This window comes from Peromyscus maniculatus, chromosome 21, assembly GCF_049852395.1.
Source record: "Peromyscus maniculatus bairdii isolate BWxNUB_F1_BW_parent chromosome 21, HU_Pman_BW_mat_3.1, whole genome shotgun sequence".
In the NCBI taxonomy this organism is placed as follows: Eukaryota; Metazoa; Chordata; class Mammalia; order Rodentia; family Cricetidae; genus Peromyscus; species Peromyscus maniculatus.
This window is the reverse complement of record NC_134872.1, coordinates 28,712,962-28,737,572: the sequence shown is the minus strand read 5'-3', so window position 1 is coordinate 28,737,572 and position 24,611 is coordinate 28,712,962. Positions and strand designations below refer to the sequence as shown.

The 24,611-nt window shown below is 43.3% G+C and overlaps 1 protein-coding gene across 1 annotated transcript in view; it reads left to right on the top strand.

The window, feature by feature from the left end:
* Positions 1-24,611, top strand: part of Micu1 (mitochondrial calcium uptake 1) — a 163,538-nt gene that overhangs the window by 23,236 nt on the left and 115,691 nt on the right. Inside the window, exons 2-4 of the mRNA XM_076557206.1 lie at positions 1,859-2,020; positions 9,944-10,118; positions 18,243-18,405. Coding sequence (XP_076413321.1) covers positions 1,860-2,020; positions 9,944-10,118; positions 18,243-18,405 — 499 coding nt within the window. The 5' untranslated portion in view covers position 1,859. The remainder of the gene's footprint in view (positions 1-1,858; positions 2,021-9,943; positions 10,119-18,242; positions 18,406-24,611) is intronic.

Sequence of the window (24,611 nt, the reverse complement as noted above, 5' to 3'; positions counted from 1 at the left end):
GGTGGGGTGGGGGGACAGTGTCTGCTTCCAGAATGATCACCGGGTGAAGCAGAGGAAGCAAGGTGTCCTAAATGTACTGCGCAGAACTCGTCCGCATTCCACTGGTCAGAGTGAGGAACATGGTAAGACACACGCCCCAAATTAGAAGAACAGGAAAGTGGAGTTTGCCTATGGGATGGGGGATGTGAGGGTGAATGTCTGTTGAGAATTGAGCAAATGTAAATGTTTCTTATGATGAAAACATGTATATTCAGAAGTAATCAGCCAGACTCGGAAGCATAGTCAGGAGCCAGTGGGACACAGGCCTCCTCTCCATCAGAACTCAGCAGGGCGACATTGGCCACAGTGTCACGAGAGCTTCCTCACAGCTGTGTCAGGTGACCTTGACATCTGTGCGGAACACGTGTGTTATCTTCTGTGTTCCTTCCTGGGGGCACTCGATGGCACATAGGCCCGGTCTTATTTCTCTGGGGGTGCTCTTCCGACAGACTGTGGGGTGACTTACAGTGCCCCTGCTGCCTGGGAGGTGGGTGACACACACGACTCTTGTGGCTTTCATTTCAGCACAGCTTTCTCTGCCTTTAAAACCTTCGTTCTGGAGATAGCTTCGGGAAGGGAGGGGCTTCACTTTTGGTAGCATCTTGGTGAAGTTCCCGGTGTGTCTGGTATAAAACAGAACATTAAAGCAGTGTTTCTCAACCTGGGGGTCGCAATCCCCTTGAGGGTCAAATGACTCTTTCACAGGGTTTGTATATCAGATTTACATTACGATTTATAACAGCAGCAAAATTACAGTTATGAAGTAGCAAGGAAAACAATTTTATGGCTGGGGGTCACTACAACATGAGGAACTATATTAAAGGGTCACAGCATTAGAATGGTTGAGAACCACTACATTAAATGAAATTTTTTTCTTTAGAGATACTTTAAATATGAAATGAAAAGAATCTGGTAGGGAGGAAGGTTTCCAAGGGCTGGGAATGCGAAAGATTTAATTAAAACTTCAATTACTTTAATGGAAGCATCTCTCAGCATCAACACAGGAAATAGCAACGTCTTCCAGCTAAAACTTGGTGCCGTCTCGCTTTAAGCTCTGGTCCCATGCTTTCTAGCGTGGATTTCCTGGCGAGTCACACTCAGACCTGTGAAGTGAGCAGTTCGGTTGCCTGTTGCCGATCAGCTCCAGATCTGTTTGCATTGTCCTGTTGGTGCTCCTGGAACTTTACCCCTTTGCAGTTCTGTTCCTTGTCAGGAGAGAGGCACGGCAGGAGGAAGGCCTGCCTCCTCTGAATCTGTGGGCTCTTCGCTTGACGCCTCTGTGGCATGCACACGTTAGTAGGACATTCAGTAGATTCCCCTGATCCACGAAGGGCACCTGACCAACAGATTCTGCTGCCGTGAGTTTTCCGTGGCTTTCTCTGGCATCCTCAATAATGTTTTCTAGTAAATTTTGCTGATATGATATCTTAGTAACATTCCAGAACTTCCATGGCTTTGTCCTTTTCATAAAATCTAGAAGTCATCCCTGGTTGATACTCTCTGTCAACCCTCTTTATGTCTGAGTACTTATTCTCCTATTACAATTAATAGTATTTTCTATCAAGATTTCTCTGCTTAAGGTAGCGTGTGGTTTCTGTCTTCTCATTTTACCTCGACTGATACATTTGGCTTGTAAGGAGGAGTTCTGTTTTCATAAGTCCTTCTGAGGCTAACACATGCAAAACACTCAGGATTGTGTCTGACAGAGCGAGTACTTCATCAGTGTTTGGTGATGATGATGCTGTCGTCATCATTATCATCATCATCATCATCGTCACCAGCAGCATCTAACGGTGATGTTTCTGTCGTTCGTCCACAGGATGTTTCGTCTTAACGCCCTTGCCGCGCTGGCAGAACTAGCCGTGGGCTCGCGATGGTACCATGGGGCATCGCAGCCCACACAGAGCAAGCGAAGACTGATGATGGCTGCTTTCCTGGGAGCATCGGCGGTGACGGCCAGTACTGGTCTCTTATGGAAAAAGTGAGTGTTCTTTCCGGCTTGATTTTATGTCAGGCTCCTTCGCCGAGTCATTTGGTATGGATGATGTTGATCTGTGATGCAGGGTTTTTTACATAGTTGTGCTAGCCTGCCGGAGCAGCAGATAGAAAACGGTGCTCCAAGCTCTGCTGTCCCACTGCTGAATATGTGTATGGTGAGGTAGGGATGGCTTGAGAAAAGGATGTTTGCTGACACGTGAGAATGTGGTGGCCACATGAAACTAATAATCCTCGGTACTCTTGTGTCACCTCATCATTTTCTCACCAGTCAATGAGCCTTCCCTGGAGGGAGAAGAAAATGCAGTGAGCCGCAGGCCTCTATTTTTCTGTCTCTGCCACACTGCTTGTGTGCCTTCCACTTCATTCATCCTGTCTTCAAGTAGCTGTCGGTATGCTTGGCTTTCAAAAGCAGTACACTTTAAAAGTGCATTCCATTGAATAAGGATATAATAAAGTCTGCCCACTTTAAACATATAGTCAGTCCCATGATTATTAACAAATGTATATGGTTGTGTTACCACCCCCAAATCAAGAAATAGAACATTTCTACCAACCCATCATGTCTTCCCATGCGTCTTCCATGTCAGTCTCCCATTACCCACAATTCCAAGCAGCTGCTGAGCTGATTCTATTACCATCCCTTTGTAGTTCTGAAATTTAGTCTAGGTGGGATCATAAAGGATTTATCTCTTGGAGGCAGATGTGGTGGCCTAGCCTCGGATCACAGCCTTCAGGGACACAGGAACCCTGAGAATTTGAGGGCAGCCTGTCTTCAGAACAAATAGTGGCAGAGAAATAGCCATGCCCGTGTGGATGTGTCATCTTTAACACAGCACGGCGTGTTTGAACTGTGTCTGTCTGCATCAGAGGTTGGATTCCTTTTGCAGTCGAGTAGTTCTCTGTCATATGGACGTCATATGAAAACGTGTTTCCATTCATGAGTTGTTTCTTTCTTGTTTGTTCTCATTGATAAAACTGCCTTGAAGTCCATAAATGAGTCTTCGTTGCCTGTGGCTCAGAGGGTGAAGGCTCCTGTCACCAAACGAGGTGACAAACCTGACTTTGATCCCTGGGACCCACATGGTGGGAGGAGAGAACTGACTCCCAACATCCATCCTCTGACCTCCACACGGACACTGAGGTGGGCACCCCACACATAAATAACAGTAATAAAATTTAAAAAATGTATTTGAAGCAAAGTAAAACACCAAATAGTTTTTCACTGGGTTCTAGGCACTGCACCACTGTGGACTGGCTGAGCAGTGATCCAGTCCCACACATTTTGTACTATTCTAGTCAGAACATTTCTAGTCCAGCGTTTCATTGTGCTCTGCTTTCTACTTCCCTAGTAGATGATGTTCTTCCCAGAATTATTGTCATCTCTTTGGCCTCCTTTGTGAATTGTCTGTTCAAATCACCACTAACAATTACATTACTTTTGAAAGATTTTTATTTAAGTGTACATGTGTGTATGTCTGTGTGTGGGTATATGTACATGTGTGAAGGTACCTGCAGAGGCCAGAAGAGGGCGTTGGATCCTCTGGCGCTGGGGTTACCGGTGCTTCTGAGCCCCGGACATGAGTGGTGGGACCTGAATTCGGGGGCTCTGTAGGAGCAGTGCATGCTCTTAACCCCCAGCCATCTCTCCAACTCCAAAGTGTATTTTTTTTTTTTTTTTTTTTAGTGCTAAAAGGTTTTTCTGGACACAAGATTTGGGCAGACATGTACTTAGTGTAAATATTGTCTCCGAGTGAATGGTGCACATTTTCACCTCTTTCCTAGTGTCTCTCAAAGAGCAAACACTTGATTTTGAGAGGTCCAGTTTGTCGGTATTGTCTTATTGAGGAAATTGTTGTTTGTCCCCTAACGTATGCTCTCTGTGCTCTAAGTTTTAGGGTTCTGGCTTTAGGGCTACCTGTAGGTTAATGTTTGTGATTGGGGTGAGGTAGGGGATTCGTTTTGTTTTATTGTGATGCCGGAATCCAGGGCGCTGTTTGCGCCAGGCAAGTGCTGGGTTACCCTCCCAGCCCTCCACTTAGTTACTCCAGCGGCATCGGAAGAAGCCCGTCGTTTTATTCTTCCGTCGTGGGGTTGTCAGGTCCACGGATGCCTTCGTTTCCTCAGCTGTGTGTTTGCTTCCAGGAGTCTGTGCCTTTGGGTTTTAGATGTACTGATTTGTCCGTTTATTTCTATTCTGTGTGTACGAGTGTTTGCTTACCTGTATGTGTGCACCACATGTGTGCAATGCCCCTGGACTCCAGAAGAGAGAACTGGAGTGACAGAGAGCCGAGAGCCACCATGTGGGTGCTGGGAACTTAATCGAGGTCCTCTGCAAGAGCAGCCCTGGCTCCTAACCGGTTTCAGTACTACAGACAGCTAATGGTGTTAGTAAACTAAACCTGTTCTTTCGGCCCCCTTTCGTCATGACGCGGGTGAGCCAACTTTCACAGCCGTTCATTCTTCTTGATTTGTGTGTTTATGTTCTTTACTATCTCCCTCCTGGTAGTGGTAGGTTTTGTTCTTTTTCTAGTACTTACTTTAAAGTAGAGTTTTATACCACTAACCTGGTATTTCTGTGTTTTCTGATACAGGAAATTAATACCGTCTTCCAAGCAGTCTTTAGCTGTGTCTCATTTTTTTAATATATTGTTTACACCCAGTTCATGTTATTTCCCACTTCTTATTATTTGATCTTTATTTTTGTCTAATTAGTTATTTGGAAGTCTGTTGCTAACACTTAAAAGTATTTGGTGATTTTTTTTTCCATGCTTTTTATTTGTTTGTTTTTGGGTTTGTCTATAGCTTAATCGACTGTACTTCAAGAAATAATTGAGAGGGTTTTGTTTTGTTTTGTTTTGTTTTTGAAACAGTGTCTCTGTAGTGCCCAGGCTGCCTTAGAACTTGTAACCCAGAACTCCCTCTGGCTCAGATCCACCTACCTTAGCTTCGCCTGGTGCTCCGATTATAGGCATACACCTCACGCCCCCTCCCCATTCGCTTGTTTTATGGTTGATTTTGTCCCTGACTGCAACTTCCTAGACACAGCTCTCTGTTTCATTTTCTTATTTTTTACTGACATGTGTTAACTGTAAGTATTAATGGTGTCCAGTGTGCTGTTGCCCTGTGTGCGTATGCTGTGGATTGGTCTTCCTTTGGGGATGGTTCTGGACATCAAGCCCAAGTCCACCTGCCTGCTAGGTGTATGCCCTGCTCTGCCCTTTCTCTGTTTCTGCCTCCTCCTTCCCCTCCCCTCTCTGTACTTGCTCTAAGAGCAGGGCTGACAAGCATTTCCCAAGGGGCTGGCTAGTTGTGCAGCGGGGTTCACCAGGCTTCTCTGCTGCTGCTGGTATGCACAAGCCGTACTAGGGACCGAAGCGGAGCTTCAGTAGACCCTGGTGGCTGTGGAGACTTGAGTTCCATGTAATCTTCGTGTGTCACAGAAGATGATTGTTTGGATTCCTCTCAACCGTTTGAAAATGTAGAAAGCCTGTGGGAGACTAGATTTGACCTATGGATCACAGTTTGCCAGTCTCTGCTCTGGACCGTACGTCATACATCTTGTGTTTGTCATAGCCTACCTTTAGATGATGCTCTCTTACTCACCATATGTGTGAGAACTCTGCAGTGACATATTTCAGTTTTCTTTCACTAACTTATTGTTATACATTCCATGCCTGTATGAATACACACACCCCAGAGAATTTTGTTATTACTAGTTATTTTTGCTTTAAATTAAATTTTAAAGAAAGGGGCAGGGCCAAGCATGGTAGTAGCACATGCTCTAATCCCAGCACTTGGGAGACAGAGGCAAGTGGATTTGAGTTTGAGGCCAGCCTGGTCTACAACTCACGTTCCAGGACTTCCACGACTATGTAGAAAGACCCAGTCTCAAAAAAAAAAGAAAGGAAGGAAAGAAGGAAGTGGCAGCCATTGTCTTCAGTTGTATACTCAGAGGAACCAGCCTCTGATGGATGGTTCTAAGCCCAAGACCACACAGATGGCTCTGGTCAAACTCAGTAGATCCAAAACAAAACAAAAGGATGTGAATATAGGAAAGGAACTTCGGGGGCGGGGGGGGGGCAGGGTTGACAGTAGTGAGGGGGTATAAGAACAGATAAGAGTAGGTAGACTCTACTATCTACAGTGTATGAAATTGCCAGAGCTGTGTGTGTGTCTGTCTGTCTGTCTGTCTCAGTCAGAGGATAGCTTGCTGGAGCTGGCTCTCTTCCTTCCACTACATGGGCACCAGGGATTGAGCTCAAGTCTTCAGGATTGGTGGCATGTGCTGAGCCATGTTGCCAGCCTGAGAAATTCTAAAAAGGAGAAAGATTTTTGCATTTATCCACTCAGTTCCATTTCTGGTGCTCTTTATTCCTTTACGCTGGTCCACATTTCTTTTTCTTTTTTCTTTTCCCCTTAAATTTGCCCTTATTTGTAACTTAATTCTTTTGTGCAATGCCAACCATGTGAATGTGGTGGCTGGTGCTCTTCTGTCTTTCCTTGAGCATGACTTTACTGAAAAAGAAAAAACAAGCTTGGAATTGGCATGCTGGGATTCACTGTGACATATGATGAAAAATTCCCTGCTTTGTGCTCTAAATCAAGAGAAAACAGAGTCACAGTGAATCAAATTCTACAATATAATTAAGCATAATAATGTTTCGAAATGTGCTTGTAGGAGACTAATTGAAACAAATCACACTTCTCTTCTGCCTGCGGGTCTACTCTTGAGGTAGAGTCCCTGACTCCAAAAACTAACCCAGGAGCTATCTCCAATTAACAACTGCTCACAAAAGAAAAAATCATTTCATCAAGAGAATCTTATTGGGTATGCAAACCATACCTAAGGGCAGGCTCCATGCCTAGCAGTAGATGGCCAACACAAAATGAACTCTAAGCTATTTTTGGAGTTTTTGTTTGTTTGTTTGGTTGGTTTTTGTTGTTTTTGTTTTGTTTTATTTTGTTATTGTTTTTGTTTTTTTTTCTCATATTGCTTTGTTTGGGCATTTTTGCCATACTGGTCTTTTGCTTGTATATTATGATTTCTGATTCTGTGTTTTTATGGGTGCATGGTTCTCTGATTTTTCTTTGTTGTCTGCTTTGTTTTATTCTTGCTTGTTTTTCTATTTGCCTGTTTATTTTATAAAGAGAGAGAGGAAGAAGGCATGGAGTTGGAAGGGTGGGGAGGACATTGGAAGAGAAAGGAAGAGAAACCAAAAATCAGAACATTTTCTATTGAGCTGAGGGTGGCTTTAGTTCCAGCACTTGGGTAGGTGGATCTGTGAGTTGGAGGCCAGCCTGGTCTACATAGTGAGTTCCAGGATAGCAGAGCTATGTAGAGAGACCTTGTCTCAAAATAAATAAATAAATAGATAAATAAATAAATGAATAAATAAGTAAGTTAGTACATAGTGTTTAGCTATGTAGAGAGACCTTGTCTCAAAATAAATAAATAAGTTAGTATATAGTGTTTGAAAATTTCATTAAAAAAATCTATAAAAAAAGACTCTTCCATTATTCTAGTCCATTAATAGCAGTATACTTTCCTTCTCTCTCCCCCTCCTCTCTCTCTCCCCTCATTGCTCCCCTCCGAACACAGGACTTCTGTTGGTGTTCCTTCATCAGTCACACACATCCGTGTTTTCTTTGTATAAGGTATTGGCAAACTTAAAGGAATAAGGATAGTGTTAGGGTGAAGCACCTTTGAGGTGTTTGGGATTTTTGAGACAGGATCTCACTGTGTCGCCCTGACTGGCCTGGAACTTGCTATACAGATCAGGCTGATCTGGGATTTGCTGCGGTCTTCTTCCTCTGTGTTCCTGCCTGAGTGCTGGGATTATAACCCTGTGGCACCACACCTGGCACATGTGACAGTTTGGGCTTTATAAAAGTGACAGTGGGGCTGGGAACTTAGTCAGTGTTGCATGTGTGAAGACCTAGGTTGGAATCCCAGACCCACAGAAAGCCAAATGTGGAAGGGCAGCTACAATCTCAGTGCTTCCGTGGCAAAGTGAGAAACAGACAGGAGAATCCCTGGAAGCATGTGGACCAGCTAGCCTGGAGTCCGGTCACAGCCGCAACAGCAGAGACTATGTTTCCAACAGGTGGGAGATGATCAGCGTCTGAGGTTGTTCTCTGACCAGCACACACTAGCTGTTGTCAACGCATGCTTGCACTTACACACACACATCACACACACACACACACACACACACACACACACACACACACACACCATTTGATTCTAATAGTGGAGGCCAGAGAGCTTCTAGGGATATGTGAGTTATCACTTATAACACTAAACTATATGTAATGTTTCAAACAGTAAATGGCGCAGGAGTGGGAATAAGGGCATTGCCTTGGCTCCAGATGCTTGGGAAATCTTCACAGAATACCTTGGTAAGCTTGAGCAGCTGAAGGAGCATTGACTAAACACTCAGTGTTTGTCTCCTGTTGATAACTTAATGGGCATGTGTTGTAGTTAGGGTTACTGTTGCTGTGATGGAACACCATGACCAAAGCGGCTTGAAGAAGAAAGGGTTTGTTTGGCTCACAGTTCCACATCACTGTTCATCATCAAGGGAAATCAGGACAGGAACTCAAACGGGGCAGCTGATGCAGAGGCCATGGAGGGATGCTGCTCACTGGCTTGCTCCCCATGGCTTGCTCAGCCTACTTTCTTACAGAACCCAGAACCACCAGCCTGGGGATGGCACCACCCACAGTGGGCTGGGCCCTCCCACATCAATCACTAATAGAGAAAATGCTCTACAGTGGAACTTATGGAGACATTTTTCAGTTGAGGCTCCCTTCTTTCAGATGACTCTAGCTTGTGTCAAGTTGACATCAGAGTAGCCTGCACACAAAGTTTAGCTGCCTAGCATGCATGCATGTGAGCGCGCGCGCACACACACACACACACACACACACAGAGTATTACATGTTTTTTATTCTATATCTGTTTTTATTGCAGTAAACAGCACATAACATTTTTCATCTTAACTATTTAAAAACATATTTTAGTCATATTTAATATATTCTCATTGTGAAATAGGACTCCAGAACTTCGTCTTGTAAGAATGAAGTGGTGCACTTATTAAAAAGAATGGAATGGTATACCACTGAAAAATAAAAATGAAATATTAAACTCATTGAAGAGTAAGAATGAAATGGTATACTCATTAAAAGGTAAAAAATGAAATGATATACCCACTGAAAAGTAAGGATGAAATGATATTCCTGGAGCTGGAGAGACGGCACGGAAGTTAAGAGCACTGGCTGCTTTCCAGAGGACCTGAGCCCAGGTTCAGTTCTCAGCAACCTCACAGCAGCTAACAGCTCTTTAAAACTCCAGTCCCAGGGGATCCAAAGACTCTTCTGACCTCTGCTGGCAATGCACACACATGATGCACAGACATACATTCAGGCAAATATTCACACACATAAAAATAAAATCTCAAAGAACAAATTTAAAGCATGATATTCCCAGTGAAAAGTAAAAATGAAATGTTATACCCACTGAAAAGCAACTTCCCATTCCCTCAACTGTCTGTCTTCAGAACCTTTTCCACCTTTACAATCCGAAGCTCCTACCCATTAAATAATAATGCCACAGTCTTCCTTCTGCTCTGTGATTTCACTAATCTTGGTAACTCAAGGAAATGCAGTTGTATAGTATTCGCCCTTTTTGTGCCTAACTTATCTCACTTAGCAAGCTGCTGCTCTTGCTTCCTGTGCGCAGGTAACAAGGCGGAGGGAAGGGTTGGCGAATTCTTCCAGGGTTTTAGGAAGTCGTTCGTGTAGGACTTTGGACAAATGTGGTTGCTGCTCTGCTGAGCTGTGTATGAGTACTTGTTAATGGGATGGACCCCCATGGTTAACCTAGGCTTCTCTTTTGCATCACCAGGGCTCACGCAGAGTCTCCGCCGTGTGTCAACAGCAAAAAGCCCGACCCTGGTGATACAGGGAAGACTAAAGAGGAAGGTGAAGTCTCCAATCATGACGGAAGGGCCGCGGATGCCGGGACCGAGCCTTATCCGGAAGAGAAGAAGAAGAAGCGTTCTGGATTCAGAGACAGAAAAGTATGGAGCAGGGTTTTGCTAGTGAATCAGAACTGTGTTCTAAAGGGGAGCCGTGCTGTCCACCTCCTCGTCCGGATTTCAGATGGGTCACAGTCACTCCTGAGTCTTCGCCTCTTTGCTGTTGTTGTAAGCAAAAGGTTCCCTAGGAGTGTGGAGCATCATGTGAGACAGAGTCACAGCGCACACATGCACACATACATGCACACAACTACTCACTCCAGATAGTGAGCCCACAGTAGACCAAAGTACAGATACCAGCAAAGGTTAACTTGGGGAGCTAGTATTTTTTTATTGGGGTTATTTACAGGACCATGAATGAGAGGTCACTTACAGGAGCAGAAGTGACTCAAAGAGAGCTGCTCACCCAAGCCCACCCCAGCATGGGTGACAGCTCACAGAGCTGGGAACCTGGAGTATACTGCACCGCCTGCAGGCAGCTCCACAGATTGGAGAATTTCCTTTCTGGGTGGCTCAGATAGTCTAAACCTCTTCCAGGTAGATCAGCTGATTTCTCCCCCACCCCCACCCACCCCCCGCCCCTCAGGCTGCTTAGCTGGTCTCTGCTTCTTTGTGGCTTCAGTGGCTGATCTGAGAGTGACTCTCAGCAGTTTCTACTATTTACTCTTGGTGGGGGAGGGGCGCTAGTGAATCTGGTCAGTTTCAGGAACTTCCTAGAGCTGTTTTGAGTTGCTTACCTTCTATCTTGAGGAGCTATGTGTTTTCACCTCAGCTCCTCCAGGAGGTGAGGTAAAAGCGAGCAGAGCAGTGTCTGTGGTTGGTCTCCAGGAGGCTCACACTCTTGGTTCTTTCAGTTCAAATAGTAAGCCCATGCTTGCTTTCTGTGTCTTCCTATGTTTACCATTATCATAGACACACTGTTTGTGACGTTTCTGGTTTGCTCTGTCACATTGTAAAGGGAGAGTATGTGTTCCCAGAAAGCCAAAGAGTTGTGGACAGTGTAAACTGTGACCACAGTCTCAGGTACTGTAGCTCTACCTCAGAGAAGTTTTGGTTCTGCTCTAGTAATGCCTGTGACGTCAGACTTCGGAGTTCAGCAAGCATGCACATAAACACTCTGAAGGGTTATCTCTTATACAACTTGCTTGTTAGGATTAAAATCCTCAGTTGCTTCCAGCCACAGAAATATAAATGCCACAGCAGGTCAAGTTGCTTCCCATGTGCTGTGTCATGTGCATCTGTAAGAGTCACTCCTTCAAAAGAACAGAACTTTGTTGTTGTTGTTGTTTGGTTTTGCTCTTTTGGGGACACCCCACCTAGCTCCCAAATAAATCACCCACCGAGACTTATTCCTTATGAATGCCTGGCCTTAGGTTGGCTTGTTGCTAGCCAGCTTTTCTTGACTCTAATTATCCCATCTGCCTTTGGCCTTTGATTTTTACATTTTTCTTTACCTGTGTATCTTTCTTTCTTTCTTACTCCATTGCTGGTTTTATAGCTGGGTGGCTGGCCCCTTGTGTCTTCCTCCTTCTCTCGCTCCTTCTTTTTCCTCTCCCAGATTTCTCCTTCTATTGATTCTCTCTGCCTGCCAGCCCCGCCTATCCTTTCTCCTGCCTTGCTATTGGCCGTTTGGCTCTTTATTAGACCATCAGGCACAATAACAGAGCTTCACAGAGTTCAACAAATGCAACGTAAAAGAATGCAGCACACCTTTACATCTTTAAACAAATGTTTCATAGCACAAACAAATGTAACACATCTTAAAACAATATTCTACAACACTTTTTAGATGAAATTATACACAGTTTCTCAACTTCTAAGTCCATTTGTGACGGGGTGAATTTGAACAGAGGTTGTCTCACAGTTTGTCAGGTATCAGGTGAATGCTGTCAATTCGGAGCGTAGCGCTGCCACATGCTGCCAGTTTCATTTACACACTTCCACTTTAGAAGTGGAGTCGAGTGACTCAAGTCAACATGGGTCAGCCTGCTTCCATTTATAGCCTGTCATTCCCTCAGCAGATGACAGTGCCTCCAGCCTCGCAGGGGCACCAAAGTTACCAGTGCGGCTTATTCCTTGTAACTCCTGACGCTGTACAGCCTAACTGGCCTACGTCAGGAACAGTTCTGAATTCTTCCCCAGTCTCAGAGGACCAGCCATGTCCCACCCCGCCTCTGTTGAAGGGTAGTCCTTGTGCATCTCATTCCCCAAGAATCATCTTCATCACTTACTGATGGCTGGGGTTTTTTTAGTCACTATCTATTCCTTTAAGTAACATATAAACATGGTAAGAGTTCTTCTGTCTATAATGTAATGATCATGATCACATTTTTAATTCCAAATTTATTTTTTAGTATTTTATTTTTTACAAAACAAAATACATACTGCTCATAAAAGCAAAAATGACAAAGAATATACAAATCCATCTACTAAGACAAATGAGATCTTTTCAATAGAACAGTTCTTAAAAAGAAGACTCGGGCAGTCGAGATGGTCAGTGGGTAAAGGCCCTTGCTGCCAAACCTGGTGACCTGAGTTTCATCTCTGGAACCCAAACCCCAGTGCTGGAAGGAGAGCACTGACCCCACTAGTCATCATCAGCCCTCCACATGTGCGCAGTGGCATGCACATCTGCACATAGACACACACAAAAACACACAAACAAAAATAGAGACCTTGAAGAAATATTGTGTGATAAACTATATCTTTTTATTGTGGGCTTATTAAAAACCACCTCAGGCTGGGCAGTGGTAGTGCACACCTTTAAGCCCAGCATTCAGGAGGCAGAGGCAGGTGGATCTGTGAGTTTGAGGCCAGCCTAGTCTACAGAGTGAGTTCCAAAATAGCCAGGGCTACACAGAGAAGCCCCGTCTTGAAAAACCAAAATAACAACAACAAAAAAAACAAAAAAACAAAAAAACCCTCTACTACTCTTAGGAGCCAGCAGTTTGCATCACTTTTAAAAGAGACTGTTATCTCTTAACAGCTCTGGTATGTTGGGGCTGGAGAGATGACTCAGCGGTTAAGAGCACTGGATGTCTTTCCAGAGGTCCTAAGTTCAATTCCCAGCAACCACATGGTGGCTCACAGCCATCTATAATGAGATCTGGTGCCCTCTTCTGGCCTGCAGAGACATAAATTGGCAGAACACTGTATACATAATAAATAAATAAATCTAAAAAAAAAAAAAAAAAAGCTCTTGTGTGCCTCTCATCTATGAGGTAAAGCATCCTCATTTCTTTTTTTTGTTTTTTGTTTTTTTGAGGCAGGGTTTCTCTGTGTCGCTTTGCCCCTTTCTTGGAACTCACTCTGTAGCCCAGACTGGCCTCGAACTCACAGAGATCTGCCTCCCTCTGCCTCCCGAGTGCTGGGATTAAAGGCGTGCACTACCACTGCCCAGCACATCTCATTTCTTAAGCAGTTGCTGTTTTACTATAACAAAATTCTTTTTTACTTGGTCAAAAATCTCATAGATAGCTTTGATCCATGACCTTACTTCTGCTATTCACATACAACGTCTGGATTTTGTTTAAATTGTTTTCCTACAAAGCAAAATATGTATGTGGGGTGCCACAAATGGATTGGCTTCTTTGTGTGTATTTTATTTTTCTCTTTTTTTTTTTCCAGTGATCTTCCTGCCTTTACCTCCTGAATGCTGGGATTGTGTATATGCCACCATGCCCCCAATACAAGTAGATTTTTATAATAATTACTTCCTCTCATATTTGGAATATGTAGAAAACTCAGCAGTGTACTTTTAATCCAGTTTAGCAGACAACTATTCAGACCTTGCATTTTTTCAGTTTGGCACCGCAAGCCATGAATTTTGGACCCAGGACATTGCCTCCCCAGGGACAGCGTAGCTCATTGTTATCTGTCACTGTAACCGGTCCTGATAGCTGTCTGGTTACTTGTTGTTTTGTGATAGTAGACCCAGTTGTCTTCAGAGTTAACCTCTGTGAAGGTGATGGTGGCACACATCCTGCTGTGGACCAGATGTCCCAGCCTGGCCCTCCCCGATGAAGCCCTCGGGAAACCCTGTCTTACATCACAAGGCAGGCAGAAGCCAACCAGCTCAGTGGCATCTGGGTCATATGCAGCTGAGTGGTGTTTTTTCCCCTGAGGCAGGGACAGTTTGAACCCCACTCAGGACAGCAGCCTCTTTGTGGGGACACCCTTTCCTTGGCAGCCACCTTCTCGGTCTAGGCCAGCTGTTGATCCGCCTCCCTTGCTGTGTTCTGTCCTGTACTTGTCCGTTTGGCCGGGCAGGGCCTAGAGGGACTTTCTAAGGGAGGAGGCACTTGGAGCCGCATCAATAGGAGAGTTCCGTGTACTCCAGCTGGCGGAGTCGAGTGGAGACAGGGTGTTTGGGATTTATCCACTTCTTGGCCTCTCGGTCCTGCACCAGCAGCTGGGAGGGCTGCCTTCCTTCCCTAGGCCTTCTTTCACCACTGTGGGCAGTGGGAGCGTGAGCTCGTTTATGTGATCACCTGAATCAAGTGTTCATCACCCGATGTATGTCGTTTTATCTTGTTGTTTTAATGTCAGCTTTTTTCCCCCTTTGATGCTGAGGATTGAACTTAGGACCAAGCATGAACTCTGTAATCGAACCGTTTCTCCCCATCCTAATAATATGTTTTCATCCTCTTGATATATAGGGGACAGGCTCCGGGCCATTTAACCTTTAAAGTTTCCTATGGCTGGGCCTTCTTGCCACTCATTTTAAGTGTCATTCATTCCTCCAGCCTCTGTATTACTTGAATATTGGCAGCCGGACTCGGAGGCTTGATTAGACTTGTCCTTGGTCCCTGGGGCCACACTAGTGGTGGCAATGTTGTTTCCTGTTCCCAGTAACCTTGTGATGTCTGGCTCCTCCTCCTCCTCCTTCTCTTTTTAGATTATGTGTTTTTATGTGTATTTAGATATATTTGTTTTTATGTGTATGAGTGTTTGCTTGCATGTATGTATGTGCAGCACATGTGTGTGGAGGCCACAAGAGAGCTCCAGGTCCTCTGGAACTTGAGTTACATACAGTTGTGAGCTAGCATGTAGTTGGTGTGAATCGAACCCAGCTTCTCTGAGAGAGCAGCAAGTGCTCTTGATCATGGAGCCATCTCTCCAGCTCCTTATTTTTCCTTTTAGCAGCTATGGTTATCAGTCCTTTCTGAGTACTCATTAGTGTATTTCACACAGAAAAATAATCCCCGAATTTGATTCAGTTATGCTCAGCAATTTTATGGAAGATACGTCTTAACATAATGATGCTTAAGAAAGACTGATAAATGATGGAATGAATCATTATCATTTCCTTAGTAAATCTTTGAGCATCCCCCAACCCCTCAATAGTAGCCTATCATTGCTTCCAAACTTTGTTCTCTTGGACTCTGTGTCCTAAATTCCTCCTATAGTGGTTTGGTGAAATCACTGAGTCACTAGAAGGAATCAGAGTTGATATGGAACAATCTCCAGGATATGGTGCTAAGTAGGAAAAGGCAATATAAATATACTAAATGCTACTAATATGTATATATTTAATGCTATGTGTATATATACTAAATGCTACCAGTGTGTACATACTAGATGCTACCGATGTGTACATACTAGATGCTACCAATATGTACATACTAAATGCTACCAATATGTATATACTAAATGCTACCAATATGTATATACTAAATGCTACCGATGTGTACATACTAAATGCTACCATGTATGCATGCTAAATGCTGCCAGTATGTACTTACTAAATGCTACCAATATGAGGATTTACTAAATCTGTTACTTTTCTGAACCTATTGTTTCAGAATGAACTTTCTAACCACACAGAACCATTAGTTTATATTAACACTACAGCAGCTGAGTGGGGACGTGGGCCTTTATCCCAGCACTCAGGAGGCAGAGGCAAGCAGATCCGTGAGTTCAAGCTGACCAGGGATACATACTGCAACACTGCCTCAAAGGAAAAATGAACAAAAATGCTATAGCAGAATGTATATACTCAGCTTGTGGTCAAATTAATAGTGTTCTATAACATAATTTAATAAGTCTTGCAACAGTCCAGAAACCTGATTCTCAGACTTGAAACTCCTGATCTCATGGTTTTATGATCTTATCTTTCTGCCTTGAGTATGGTTGATTTTACCTTTTAATCCACAAAAGCCCCTGCCCTAAACATCCTGAACCACACTCTCTCCTTCTCTCCCTCCCCCTACTCCTGTCTTTAGAGAGGGTACAAGAAATGCCAACGGGCCGGGCGTGGTGGCGCACGCCTTTAATCCCAGCACTTGGGAGGCAGAGGCAGGCGGATCTCTGTGAGTTCGAGGCCAGCCTGGGCTACCAAGTGAGCTCCAGGAAAGGCGCAAAGCTACACAGAAAAACCCTGTCTCGAAAAAACCAAAAAAAAAAAAAAAAAAAAAAAAAAAGAAATGCCAACGGGCCGCAGAAAGGTGGTTTCTTCTGTAGCCACTATTGCCAGCAAATAAATAGGCATAGTCTAAGTGTAATGCCTTTGGCCTAAGACTTGTAGCCAAGCTCAAGGCTGTGCGGGGATTAAGTAGTTCCTGCTGTGTTTGCCACGTGCTCGGTCTTTTAGTCTTCTGTGAATCTCAGATTTGAGACTTCTTTTTTTAAATGTGTGTATGTATATGAGCGTTTGCCTGAATTGTGTGTCCGAGCACCATGTTCATGCACTAACCTCAGAGGCCAGGAGAAGGCATCAGATCCCCTGGAACTGGAGTTATGGAGAGTGGAAGCCACCTTGTGGGTACTAGGAATTGAACCCTGGTTGTCTGGAAGAGTAACCAGTGCTCTTAACCTCGGAGCCATCTCTCCAGCACCCAGATTTTAATGCGGGTTCTCATTGAATCCCTGTCCTGCGGAGTAATAAACTGGCAGTTCATTCTCAGTCACTAAAACCACATTTGGTGGTGGAACTGAGACCATTGCTAATCAGCTGCTGCCACTTCAGGGATAACGGACAGAATAACTGCTGTGTTAACTGGACACATTTAATGTGTGGGTAAATTTGAAAGTATTGCCTGCTTTACAGATACGGAACTAATGAGTTTTTAGGTTTCATTGCATCAACACATTTTTATAAGATACTATTTAGTAGTGGCTACCTCAGCATAAGGTATGGGGGACTGGGAATGGAATGCACTTGGTGGGGTACTTGCCTGGCATTCACGCAGCTGTGGGTTTGATCCCTGAGCTTTAAAAAGCACGAGGTATAGTACTGTGCACTGTAATGCCTGCATTTGGGAGTCGGAGGCCAGAGGATCCCAAGTTCAAAGTCTTCCTTATCTACAGAGCAAGTTTGAGGCCAGGTGACAGATTTGAGACCCTGTCTTACAATAATAATAATAAATAATAATAATAATAATGTAAAATACAATTCAAGTATTAGAGACATTTTTTTACTAAAACATGTGTGATTGGGATAGTGTGTTGTGTACTCAGAAGATTCACATGTCAGACATGTGAGCTGTCATGGTAACATGCAAACGTTTACTTAAACATAGCTGTGCTTGACTGTCGCTTTTACTGAAACGTCTGTGCACTGCCCTCTGTTCCTTTCTAGATATGCTGCGTGGGAAGGTTTTCTGTGAATTTGCCTAATAATCTAGTCTAAAGTACTTCAGACCTGAAATAATTGAGCTTCCGTGATGCATATTTTATTTTTCTATGATATCATTTCATGTATTTTGCCTTACAAGGGATGCTAACCATTCAAACCTGTGAAATTTCAAATCTGTTTTCTTTTTGTATTCAGGAAAATCCACATAAAGTGACTCCCTTTTTAAAAGTTAATATTTAAGAGCCTACAGGCTACTGTATGCAGCAATTCCATTACTAAGGCCTTTTGAATTCTTTTAGTGGCATTTTTAAATTTTGTCAGCTTTCAATAACAAGAAATTTTTTTTTTTAAAAAAAAAGGGAGATCTAAACAAAATTCTATGAACCTTGCTTCAACTAGAGTGTAAATGATATCTTGCAAGAAAGAAATTTAAAGTTTTGAAATTGAGCTTATTTATTATATATACACATAAAAAAATCCAACTGCAGAGAGATGATCAGCTTCTCTCCAAAATAAGATGAGCACATACGAGAGTCAGTGGACTTGAGCGTAGCTTAACATTGTGACATCCTCTGACTTTCTCTTTCTAGGTAATGGAATATGAGAATAGGATCCGAGCCTACTCCACGCCAGACAAAATCTTCCGCTATTTCGCCACCTTGAAAGTAATCAATGAGCCTGGAGAAACGGAGGTGTTCATGACTCCCCAGGACTTCGTGCGATCCATAACCCCAAATGAGAAGCAACCCGAACGTAAGGTGCTAGCGTGGGGGCAGGCTTGGGGCTTGGGGCACCCGTTTCTTAGGGATGCTGTGCTTCCTTCTCTGGAATTCCTAACATTGATGGGCGCAGGCAGTAATTAAAGTCACCATTTGCCTGTTAGCTGCTTGGAATTGTGCTCAGCTTCTACCGTCCAGTATGGCTGTCTTGTTTAGGGGAACTAGCTGAGATAAACGGTATGTGAAAAGAAGCGGCGTCAAGGTAAACGATTAAGGATGCTTTTAGGAAACACTGTGAGAGAATGATTGAGTAGGGCCCTCCAAGCTTTAGACCCTCTCTTGGAACAACCACTAAAAAAAAGACAAGACTCAATGTTGTGATCCACTGTGTCCTCAGCGTACAAGCAGGGGTGTGCTTACCACACAGTGAGTCCTCTAGATTCTGTGACAGCACCGTGCTGATTTTGCCTTCCGGCATAGGACAGCAGCTCTGAGCCTGGTGTGGCGTACTGCTTGAGGAGGAGGGGAAGAGGTGGTCAGTGCAGACGTTGTTCTCCAAAAGTTTGCATCGTGCATTTTGACTTCCTCAGCAGTTTCCCACGCCTCCTGGCTCCAGCGTTTAAGGAAATGGGACAGGAACTGCAGAAGGAAATGACAAAGCATGTCATTGTCATACAAACACTTTGAGAAAGTCACTGAAGGACTGAGGTCTTTAACAGCAGCTGAACCCTAGGGAGGAGAGAAGCTGATTTCTTTCTTCCACAGTATAGTAAAAATACCCAAGGAAAAAGGAAATTACACAGTCATTCTAACAAACCAGAAAGCGTAATCCGTTAACAGGAGCAAACAACTGGACAGTAGTCATCCCTGGTGTGCCCAGGTAGGACACCTGCGGTGGACAGCACGTGGGCAACGCCTATTCCCAAAAGAGTAGTTAGGACATTTCCAGACAACTGAAGCTTGTTGCTAGTACACCTGTCCTACACAAATAATTGAAGGATGCACTTTATATTGACATGAAAAGACATAAGGCAGCATCTCAAAGAAGTCAAAAGCATTAAACACCAGGCAAACATATAAACCAATACAGGCTGAACACTGTGATCTGTGATCTATAATCCAAAATATTCCAAAATCTGAGGTGTTTGGAATGTCAGTGTGACATTATGAGTGGATAATTCCCTACGTGACCGCGTGTGAACTGCAGTCAAAACACTAGTGCACAAAAAATATCATATGAAATTATCAGCAGGCTATGTGTATAGGATGCACATGAAGCGTAAATGTATTTGATGCTCAGGTCGTACCTCCTCCACTCGATTGAATGGCCACTTCTGCCACATAGTCATGGCTTCTTGGACAGACTAAGAGAGCCCTGGCTGTCTAGAGTGGAGAGCGGCTGAATAACACGGCTTCATTTGGGTTTTCTTTCCCCCTGTTTCTCCTCAATTCTTCCACGTTGATCCCATACCTTTTAGGAAGCCCGAACAAGACATCATTAACTGTGGAAGAATGCAGGTCACTTGTATTGCACAATTTCTCTCCTCTACGCTTTACTGGTTAGAGCCCTCTGATGTTTAATGTGTCTCTCGGTCCTCTGTGTTTCGTCCATGTAGAAAATACACAGAAAGTTCTAGGAAAGGGCACTACCATAATGACTGTGAATGTTGAAATCAGGACCCATTTTATTCTTCTCAAATGTTCCTTTATGTTCTGGTAGACTTCTTGTATATTCATTCAAGAAATATTGAATTGCTTTCTGCTCTCAGAGAGTTTTATAATAAGATACACTAACCTTTTCATTAATTGCATTGAACCTTTGATGTAGATCCTTTTTAAATATGTATTTAATGGGGCTATAAATATCAAAGAATAACTTCAGGGAATTAGTTCTCTCCTTCCACCATGTAGGTCTTGGGTATCAAATTCATGTGGCCAGGCTTAGTGACCAGCACCTTTAACCACTGGGCCATCCAACCCAAGAGTTAGGTCCTTTTAAACTTGCTTCAGCCCCGTGTTTTGCGATGTGGGTGGGGAGCAGGGAGAAAGCAGAGCAGGATGTACTCACAAGAAAGATTCTTGGAAAGATTTTCCTGTTTTGTTTTGTTTTTTAATGATAGCATAGATAGCATTTATGCCTGCAAAACAATAACTGTACAGATAACAATCTCGTTTCCATCAGTAACTTTAAAGAATGTACTTTGCCTCTAGTGTGACAATGAAAATGAACCAATACTTTAAGATGGGCCACTAAAGACTGTTTCCTCGCTTAAGGAATATTTTCTTTATTCCTTTGAAAACAATTACATTTTCCGGTTGTCTCCATATACTCTGGCATTGAACTCTGCAGCACTTGGCTGTTTGCTTGAATGTGTTTATGATGGTGGGGACTGAATGCAAGGCTTTCTGCATGCTGTCTTAGCATTCCACCACTGGGCTACACCCTCCCCCGCCCCCTTTTTAATTACTGGAAAATGTACTCCATACACGGAATAGTTACTGAGAGTTCAGTACACAAGCACCCTTCTCATCTACCTGGGAAGCTAGAGTAATGAATAAGTGCTTTTCTTTTGAGAATCATGAGGGAAATTTCTGATACATCAAAATGAGATCTACTGGGAAACTGGCTTCATTTTCATTTGCTCATTAACAAGAATTCATTAGCAAGAATGTTGATACAGCAAAATAAAATTGGCTTCTCCTGTGTGAGGTGAGGTGGAGAAGAGTGAGGCGTAGGTTTCTAGAGTTTAAATCTCTGTCTTCAGTGGTTGGACTCCAGCCAGCCGTTCTATTTCAGCTCTGTCTTGTCATGGCTTCACACATACCATATCCCAGGATACCCAGCAGATCTAAATCTGTGAGGTTTAGTTTTAGAGCTTTTAAAATAATCACAAAGCACCGACCACATAAAGCCCTCAAATTAAAATTTTGAAATGAGCTGATGAATTTCAGAGCGAAAAGGTGAATAAGAATGCTTCCGTACTAAATATCAAAACTGTGTGTAGACAGAGTAGCCATAGTTAAATGTGAAGAGCATTAAAAGGAAAACAGCATCACGTGCTCCTTGAACAATCTCACCCCCTCTGTGAAGCTGCTGAGCCACCACCAGCCCTGGATGTAAGCACGTGACTCAGGTGGCCGCTTCAGACTGGGGGTGTGGAGTGACTTTCACTGTTGGAGTAAAAACTGGTTCTCTCTGGGGGGGGGGGGTGCACACCTTTAGTCCCATCCCAGCACTCAAGAGGCAGAGGCAGGCGGATCCTTGTGAGTTTGAGGCCAGCCTGGTCTACAGAGCGAGTTCCAAGACAGCCAAGGCTAAACAGAGAAATCCTGTCTCGAAAAACCAAAAACCCAAGCCAAACAAAAACATTTCTCACTGCCGGTTGATGATATAGGCAATCGGAAGCATGGGGTGGGGATAAAAGTTCCATGAAAACAAAGGAGTTTTGGGCAGAGCACAGCACACCCTTTGGCAAAGAGGGTCTCTGTTTCCTTTCTCCTGCATCAGCCTGGTTCACTTTTCGTCTACACGGGAGAATGAAGTGTGAATGAAGAAGCAGGTCTCACTGTGTGACGCAGGTATCCCGGAGTCCTCATTCCTCTAGGGTGACTCTTTACCATTCTAAGGATAATCTTGCCTATAAAGAGCACTTTTAGCTAGTGACACATAATTTTTATACTTGATCAGGCATTTTAAATATATTTTTGTAGTACTTTTTTCCTCCATATGCCTACTGTGTTCTGCATTTATTTATTTACTTACAGGATTTCACTGTGTCTGCTCTTGCTTTTAATCTCCTGCAGTGTTGTTTCTTATAGAGCAGGCCAACTGCAGCCGACTCCCTGGTTCTTTATGGCCCACGACCGGAGAACAATTGATACCTTTTTAAAAGGGCCTCAAGACTGATAGGAACACAAAACTATTTTATGACATTTAAGAATTTTATGCAATTCAGACTTCGGTGTTCATAAGAAGTTTTATGAGCATAGCACACTCATTCCTGTATGGGAGCTGTAAGAGCACAGTGCAGTTGTTATGACAGAGACCATAAGCATTTGGCCTATAAACCTGAAGTATTTATTTTATGCTCTCTCAGAAAGGAAAACGTGCTAGCCTTTAGTATAGAGCGTTGTGTGGGAGTTAAACATGGGCTTCCTGAGTGTGTGTGTTTTCACGAAATGAATGTGACATATTCAGAAATCCAAGCACTTTCAAAACAATGCTAACTTTTGGAGATACTTAGAGCCACGATATAGAGCTGTTGTATAGAGAATAGCCAATGTTCTTTTTTTTTATTATTATTTTTATTTGCTGTAAAGACCAGGGCTCACTCTGTAGCCTAGATTTGATTTAGAGCAAAGTTTGTTTTGTTTTAAAGACCAAAAAAGTAAATATTTAAGGCTTCACAGGTCAAAAGGCAGAGCAGTAAATACTACTCTTATCTCTGGGGCTCTAAGGGAAAAGAAAAAAAGACAAAACAAAACACAGTGAGTTGGCTGGATGTGGCCTGAAGGCTGTCACTGGCCAAGCTGCCCCTTCCGTGAACTTGTTAGGACTGAATGATGTGAGGACATGCGGTAAGAATTCCTATAGTTGTGATTAGATTTGCCTGCTGATAGGAAGGACCTCAAAGCCTTCAGTGAACGTGATTTAAGGAGAAAAGGGGTGTACGTTGAAGTCAGTTTGCAAGGTCTGTTAGGGTTATAGATGTAACTGATGAGTCATAATTACTCAGATAAAAGTGTTGAATTTAAAGGCTGACACCAGTGGACATGGCCTTTAACTGGATGGGGAAAAGCCCACATGGCCTCCATGCTACATGAAGAACTATGGGCAACTGAGGAAAGCTGGGAGCAGGAGAGGTGGTCCTCCCCAGGGAAGAGAGCACCAACTGTTGTCCAGTGCCAAAAGGTCAGCCCTGAAGACATACATGCAAGTAACGTTATACGGACTGTAACAGATAAAATTGAGCAATATATATGTATATACATCATATACATATTTGCATACAATAACAGTGAAAAAATCAGCCATGAATTTGAAGGAAAATGAGGAGGGGTGTATGAGGGTTTGGAGGGAGGAAAGGAAGGGAGAAATGGGGTAATTAAATTATAATCTCAAAAACTATTTTAAATTTTTAAAAGTATTGTTTAGATATCTGATAGCCATGTGGCGTAGATTTATTAAACATCATTTTTTCCTTTTTGTGTATTTATGTGTGTATGTGCACATATGTGACATATTTGTATGCACATATGTGTGTGTGTGCATATAGAGACTAAAAGTCAACTTTGCTCCATCCGCCTTGCGTTTTACAGAGTCCCACACTATCCTGGAGCTTGAAGAGTTAGGCTGTCTCTCCCTCCCTCCCAGCTCTGAGATTACAAGCCTGGGCCACCACACCTACCTTTATCATCATGTTTCTCATGAACTTTGCATACCAGTTCAAAAGTATCAGACCCACACCCAAGGCGAAATATACAAGAGATATGCTGAAATCTGAAACTCTGATTATAAAAAGATAAACGCTCAGTAAAGGCCAAGAAGTACATGATTAAAGAACGAACAGGGACCTAGAAGATAAACTAGATTATCATTCAAACTCTGAGGACAGACACACTGTAACATTTAAAATTATGCTAAAACCTCTAGTGTTCTAGATGTTTTATAAAAATTGGAAATCTTGAAATTTTCTGTTCTACAATGAGGGTATCTTGTGTGAACCCATCTCATTGTGAAAGACCTTGAAGTTTGTCACAGTTTACATGTTCTGAATTTATTACATGGCTGCTTGTGGTAATCCACTTTAATAGTCTGGCCTTTGAGTACATCGAAAGGGGTGAACTGCTGAGCTTGTGTGTAAGCACGCTGCCCTGTTGCTCTCCAGAATGCACGTCTCAGTAGAGGTGGTGTGGTCACTGACTAGTTCTTATGAACTAGTGGTTTTCGCGCTGGCATGGCTTGGCCTCTGAAAGTTAATTGTCCAAGCAAGTGGTAGAAGGAAAGATTTGAACTGGGGAAAGCGTAATGCCTTGGAAGAGGGCATGGATCATCACGTGGGCCGTTGCTTGTGTCCTCTTCAAGAGCTTGTCATTAGCTTAGGTTTTGAGCTACCACACCCCCTTCTTATATTCTTCTTAGGTTTTCCTGACTGCTTTGTGGATTGTTTAAATATTTCTACTGTCTTTTATTTTAAGTGATCTTAAAAGTGACTATATTTCTTTGACTGTATTTAGTGA